The sequence below is a fragment of the Schistocerca nitens genome, chromosome 1 (genome assembly GCF_023898315.1).
Source record: "Schistocerca nitens isolate TAMUIC-IGC-003100 chromosome 1, iqSchNite1.1, whole genome shotgun sequence".
Taxonomy (NCBI): Eukaryota; Metazoa; Arthropoda; class Insecta; order Orthoptera; family Acrididae; genus Schistocerca; species Schistocerca nitens.
The window spans coordinates 479,996,402-480,004,236 of record NC_064614.1 but is presented as its reverse complement, the minus strand read 5'-3'; the positions used below and the strand labels follow the sequence as shown (position 1 = coordinate 480,004,236).

Genomic DNA, 7,835 nt, shown 5'->3' with positions numbered 1-7,835 from the left:
AAAAAAAGAATTATTTAATGTAATTTACAAGCTAGTACCAAGTCACTTTTAGGCATAGTGTATTTTAAAGCCCATATTGCCCATCAACTAGATCCTTATTGATTATGCCATAATAAGCAACTGACACAGAGAATAAACTGCGACCAGAAAAAAAGATGAGTATTACTGTTGTATCCAAGAAAGCACACTGATAGCCATGGGCACATTAACAATATGCAATATAAATAACAACTTATTTAACAAACTGCATAATAAAGAGAATATGTATGAAAATAAAATCTGCAAAATATATTAAAAATCTGATGTTATTAACAAAGAATGTTACAATTAAAACTTCATAAATAGGTTAAGCTCAGACGGAATTAAACATCACGAATCTAACATTTATTTTGACATTTACAGAAGTTCAAGACCCACGAACAACTGATATGATGTAGGAAGTCTGACAGCTTGAGTACAGCAACTAACATCATAGCTCAAAGCTGTCATTAAATATTGTGATCTCTATTTCCAACTACACACTCTAGACTTTCTAAAGAATCAAAACACTCTCACAATATTCCTGCTTCGTTTTACAAATGACTAAGATATGCCTATGTCACAGGAATTACAGAAGTCCACAGGTGCATATGTTATGATAATATACAAGTCTGAAATGCAAGTAGGAAACTATGATACCTCACAATTAAAAACATTTCCAACATTGTATAATGTGCTATTTTAAACTTGTTATATTCAGCCTTGCTTTGTGTTTGATCTGTAGTATAAATTTTAACATGAGACACAACATGTGGGGAAATGAACACTTTAACATGGCAGTAGGTGAATTTAAATGATGGATCTGGATAAATGATTACAGCCCAGGAAAAAAATGCTCATTTTAACAAATACATTAGTACCAATGTTCCAGAATATATAAGAGGAAAAATATTCTTGCTATTCCGTGACTTATGGCTACTACAGTAAATTTCCTGCCATTGATTCTCTGTCTCTTTGTACTCTGCAAAATTCAAACACGACTGTTTTATTTATTTTGCAAGTACTCAGTGATCACCTATTATTCCCTTGTAACTTTCTTAAGATGATGGAGAATATTTGGCACTACATGTCAATCACAAATATTTATTTTGGTTTTTCCTGAATACATAATATAACACCATAGGATAGCATTTCAGACAGTTACATTATCATAAATATGACAAAAATTTTCATTAAGGGGAGTGGCAAGCTAAATAACAAAAAAAAGGATCAGATCCCAAATATCCAAGTGCTTTTTCACAGCACTAATATTAGCTTAAACTTGTTCAAAAACTGAAATAACTGCAAAATGCAATATATTATCAACATCAACATCTATAAATTAATGTTTTAAGATTTTATCACATGGTATAACTGTTTTAAATATATGAGACTAACGTGTTATACAAAATCTGCAGGTTCTATTAATGGTTACACTTGTGCAAGTCAATACAATAAATTTTAATAGCTATACAGTCTGTTGATACATCAATTCTTATAAATATTATTTATATGGAACAGCAACATTCTGATAACAGAATGAACAATGCCATCAATGAATCAAAAATTCCACTCCCCTTGCTAACATATACTATCATTTTAAAGATAATTAACTAGTCACATTTTGTACTCTAAAAGTATTCTACACACACAAAAGATTCAAGCAGATTAATCCTGCATACTAGCATATCTGCCAACATTATTCTTTTTGGAAATGCAAGAATTCTAAGGTTACAAGCTCTTGAAACCCTGATATGTTCAGGAGGTTTTAGTAAAATAAATAAACAATAAATTAAACACAAAAAATAAACATTAGAATGTCATCCAGTATATCTTTTAAAAATCAGGTTTATATTATGCTTTATCCCATTTAACAACAAACAACAATCAACTAACAACACTACAGTTCCAGTACATGTATTGTCACCAACAAGTGCCACAGTACCTTTAGTACAGATATGCAAGAAACATGTAAACAACAGCATTACACATCATATAATGATATCAATATGTCTCATAAAACCCAAATTCTCATTAACACACCTGAAGTAAAGACACCGTGAAACAGTAGAGTCTTCAGTTAGAATATTAGAAAGTGACCAGTAGCAAATATTATTCATCAATTACATTGATGCAGCAAGACGACATTTACTGTAGTAATCACATCACTACCTATGTTACCTACTGTTACGCATTTACAGCTTTAAGTAACATGAGCACCTCTTACTAACTACTGGTCCAGCCCAAAACAACATGGCACTAATCTACTCATTCATTACTAATCTAAAATATCTTATTCAATATCTGTGAATCAAATACTCTCCTAGAAATTGTGTTATCACCCACATTTAATATATTAAACTACCACAGCCCATTTAATTAGTATTTAAATAACTGTAAGGTAATGAGATTGTGCGAGTGCAGAAGGGAATATGTAACACATCACGAAAAGGATTCATGGACAATGTGGGAGGATTTAGACAAGCGTATCAATGAGTACCCAAACACATACAACTGCACACCGACATTAAGATTTCAACAAAATACACAGTGTATGTTTCTAGAGGAGGCACAATGAACTTAGCCTAATGGCAGTTTCAACATCAATAGGAAATTCTATTCAAGTTTTTAGCAAGCTCCAAAACATTCTGAATGCTCTAAACTTGCTATTATTCAGATACAATAAGCTTGGCACCACTACCATATTTCTCAATAATTAATCACAACCGTAAGTCAGTGAAGAAAACACTCCTAAGAGTCAAACAAATGAAAGATTACCATGGAACAACAGCATTTATATAAATGATACGGTAACTATATATTACAAAAAAGGGGACATCTTACCATCAACATTAAAAAAAATTACTCTCTTAATTACACAGAGATTATGGACGAATATTATAAAACTGGATTTTTCATCCTCTATTCCCAATCTGAGGTACATTAACACAAGGATTAGATCTAGTCGATCAAAACTATTTGAAGTGTAGTAAACTATGGAATCCCATGGAAGGTTGCTTGTTAAAAATATAATAGCACATCTATACCAACTATACAAAGGAATGATCACAAAATTTGCCTTTATGCTTAATATCAAAAACCAAATTCCACTAGTTTTGCAAAAAGGGGACTGGCACATTTAACATTTGGAGGTCATTTTTATAAAACTGCTGACAAAAATAACTTCATTAACTGAATATTACACTCATTTCTTTCTTTAAATACTATTGCAAGCATTGCAACTTGAACCTTTGGTCATGGAGGCGGAGGAAACAAACAATACACTAACGTAACAAGCAGTGGCACTTGGAAAATCATCACTACACAACAAAAAAAATTTAATGTTAGCTTTGTACATTTTTATGTGTATAAAATACATAAAGAATACTGATTAAGTGTTAACAACACAAACAAGTTAGGCCAAAAATAGCATTACATATATAACTGGAAGCACCTCAGGAAAAATAAAAATAAAAAGTGAGAGACTACTGGAGTTAAACATTGCTTAATTCGCACATATTACATAATGTATAACTTCATGAGTGTGTTTTCAAAATGCAGTGTTCAACATGTAAGGTTACATGCGTAACCTTCAAAAATTAGTAGGCCTGCTTTACAAAAGAAAAAGGACACAAAAATAGAGTATAATGTTTCAGGCCAGGATCTTTGACTGACGTATAACACACTATATTAAATTTATTTATGTTCTGACATTGCTTTAAAATTATTTTCACATAAGTCAGGCAAGCTTCTTCATTTAAAATCTTATAAATAATCATAAAATAAAATCACTGCCATGCCCAATGGTTCACTTGAAACAAATCTGAAAGTTAAAAGTATACAATAGTGTCTTGGAAATAGCTACGAGAGAAGGCAGAGGCAATCACTAAGTCTTCTAACACATCACCTGTTTTAGAATAACATGACATTGTTACAAAGTTTATTACAATTTTGACTCATTTCTTTTCTCCTCTTTACTGCAAAGCTTATACCTGTATTTGAAATTGATATGGTGCAGTAATAACAAGGCTATATGAAGTAATACATATAAAACATCTGAAAGAATATTTAAAACAATGTTAAAATACACCTTACAAAGACAAGAAGCATACATGCACTTCTTAAAAAAAATACACTTTTGCTACTCTAAATTGTCTGGTAAGTTTGGTCTCATTAAGTCATAGTTTATCACATGCATTATATTAGGATTGTCCTCTAGCTTATTCACATCTAATTTCCATCTATACATACTGAGATACATAATTTTGGTATTGTGAAGTGAATGACAAAAGATTTACACTTTTAAAGTGAATCATTATTGGCATTTTAAATATATCACAGTTCAGAAAGTTAGCAATGTCTGAGAGAAGCACCAAAAATGAATGGAAAAATTGAATGATGCATGTAACTTTTTCTCAGCCTTTCTATGAAGTGTCCTCCAATGCATGAAGTGCAAGAGTGAAGATTATTCCTTAATGCATAATACTGAAGTGCAACATCCCTGGCTTGGTCTACAGAAATATATATATATATTATATGTATATGTTTATATTTATATAATTACACACAGAAACTGCACCATTGGTTATAAATTGACAAGTTTGTTTCTTAGGAAATCACTGGCAAGACAAATATATTGAGCACATAAATTAACACAGAAACTTTTTTGTGCTAAACATATACTTTCTGCATTACCATTCTGTTCAAGTGATTGTCTAAATATGCAATAATAAATCAAATGCAAAATACTTTTTATAAAGAAAAGATATGGACATTTAGTCATCAAACTGTACTATGACTGTCAGTTACCTTCACATGAAAACATTAATCACAGAATGGGCTGCAGTTTTGTAATTTTATATGATAATGCAAAGTTGTAAATGGGAGATTCAGTCTTTCAGCAATATGACTGCAGAAGCTACCACAGCAAAAAGTGCATTCGTAAAATATTCATAGACAAAGCATTATTACAATAATCATTAGTAGTATTACTTTGTTATTCTTCTTAAAGGAAACAGATCACATCAAATCAGTCAACCACTGTGAATTCCCTGATTTCTCTGCCACTGCTGCCACTTCAATACCACCAGTTTTAAAACAGCATGTATTCTACGAGAAAACACTATACGAAACTGCAGTTAATGGAAAACTATGAATCCAGAGAGCTACACACTTTGGTAAAAAGAAACATTTTCCATCAAAACACTTATTTCAATCTAAGAGCCATTTCTCTTTCACATTTTGATACAGCGCTCTATACAGTCAAAAACTTCTCTAAAAGTCTGCCCGGCAATAAGTAAGTACTCAGTCATCCAATGCACACTTTTTGAAATGCTTTAAAGGTTTTGGCCTTTCAATAGTACCAATAGATAATACATGTACCATATATACTCCTATGTTGGATTTTGAGTGGGTCTAGGTCTCACTGATAAATTTTAGTACAGGACAAAAATAATAAAAAGTGACCATACAACAACTACTTAAACCTACTGCCGGGCAGTTCAGTATTGCGAATGTTCAAGCATTTCATGCTTTTATAAACTACCACAGTTGACTAGTTACCCAAAGTACTTATGTCATTTTGAGAATGATATACACATAAAATATGTACATGTGTAGATCAACAGTTGAATGATAACAAAAAAAAAAAAAAAACGTAACTTTCTTGCAATGTACACTCTTGTGCAGTCTGTCACATTTATGACAGAATAATAAGGAAAGGTTTACACTGACAGCCACAATAGGCAATAGAAGACAATTACATCAAAAATTCAAGGAAAACTGTGTGTCACTACATTAAAAGTGCATTATGACAACACAGTAGAACAAATGCTACTGCAAATTTACTTAAAATTATATATTCTGACAGTGACTTTCCTTGGCTGTCAGGAGTATTTCAGATTATACAGTTTAAAAGAAACCATGAAAAGATTGTCTGTAGACTGTGCACATTAATAAATAATTACATAACTTAGAACAGACTTCAAGAAGAATCATATCCAGATACAAAATCAGACTGGTTAAAGCAGTGTAGACAAACTTTATATTACTTCTTCATATCGGTATTTGGTGGATTATTATCTGTATCTTGCAGAGCCTCATCACTTTTCTCACCCTGGCTAAGAAGTGTTGTTTCTAGGGCACACCACATACCAGTACGAGCTTTCTTGGAAGCAATGCTTAACTCTTGAATGCTGGCTGCCAGTGCCAAAATATCTGAGGAGAAAAAATGTAAATACAATAACAGCGAGATAAAAATCTGACCAATGGAATTTGAAAGTAAATCAAGTGTTCATGATACATTAATATAAACTAAGCTTATTGGATAAATGATTCAGGGACCACAACATTGTAAGAACACTGACACACCATTGAGACAAGCCAAGACAAATATAAAACTCTCAAAGCAAAATAAGAAGGAGTCAGCTGGACAACACAGCCAAAAAGTCAATGAGATAAGATTTTCCAAACTATTTGCCAATGGAGGAGAGGAGAAAATGGGAATGCACGTGGCTAAAATGTCTCAAAATTTATGAGTCAAGGGATATTTTAAACCTTCAAAGCAACAGTTTTTAGCAATTCTGTTCCAGGGTAAAGATTGGGATTTGAATGTGCATTTGCCTATGCTTTTTTAAATGACTTGATGAACAATAGCTACAGTGTCCTAGAATATTTAGCTGCCTTCTAAATACATTCATGTGCCACTTTGCACATTTTTAAAAATTTTTGTTGAACAATGGAAAATCCAGGATGGAATGTAACAATACGAGAGAAGGAAAGTTGCTACTCACCATACAGCGGAGATGCTGAGTCGCAATAGGCACAATAAAAAGATTCACACAATCATAGCTTTCAGCCATTAAGGCCTTTGTCAGCAGTAGACACATATTCACACACACATTCACGCAAACACACACTCACATAAGCGCAACTTGCGCACACATCTGCAGTCTCAGAGAGCTAAAACTAGCTGGCCGAAAGCTATGATTCTGTGAATCTTTTTATTGTGCCTATCGCGACTCAGCATCTCCACTATATGGTGAGTAGCAACTTTCCTTCTCTCGTATTGTTACATACAAGATGTTGAATATAAGTATGTCTTGGACTTAAGCACAAAGCAAAAATGGCAGGGATTTTGCACAGATTCAGAAAAACAACATGCAGAAATATTTTGAGTTCTGCAAGGAATGAATGTGGACATTCGTGGACTCAAAGAGTTCTACTTTTAATGCATCACTAACAACAGCATATTTGTGTATGCACAATAAATTTACAGCACAAGTCACTCCCCATAATTTCTAGTGAACCGGAATAATATATTACTACAAACTGCTCGTCTACCATGTCAGAAGTGATACATTTTAATTAAATTTATCACAACATAACAATAAAGTCATCCATTATTGACAAATAGTTATTTTGAAATCCAGCGTCATACCTCTTTCGTGTCAAGGTAGTATTTACAGTTGCATGTGTACACAGTGTTACTGTGCATTAGACTGTTCTTCATATTGCATTTCACTGGGTGCATATTTCTGTTCAGTCACAGTTTTGTGGAGTACTTTTGCTGTGTGCTTAATTCCTACTTTTCATTTCTTATGAATATTCTTGTTCTTAATATTAGATGGTTGGTGTGAAGCTAATGCCCATAAATGGTCAACAACTGTGGAGCAGCTAGTCACATTTCACACTTATTATTTTTTATTTATATCATATTTTAAAACGTCTCATTATTACAACTACACAGTGTCTCCCTCCTAAGAGTTGTTCTCTGATGTTTTGACAGATATTTGCAATGTGTAGCTGGAGTCACCTCT

The 7,835-nt window shown here is 32.6% G+C and overlaps 1 protein-coding gene across 1 annotated transcript in view; it reads right to left on the bottom strand.

Annotated features, from left to right (window-relative positions):
• Positions 1-6,064: 6,064 nt before the first annotated feature.
• LOC126255192 (uncharacterized) overlaps positions 6,065-7,835 on the bottom strand; it is a 298,436-nt gene continuing 296,665 nt past the window's right edge. The window contains exon 12 of the mRNA XM_049955377.1: positions 6,065-6,234. Within this exon, the coding sequence (XP_049811334.1) occupies positions 6,065-6,234 (170 nt within the window). The remainder of the gene's footprint in view (positions 6,235-7,835) is intronic.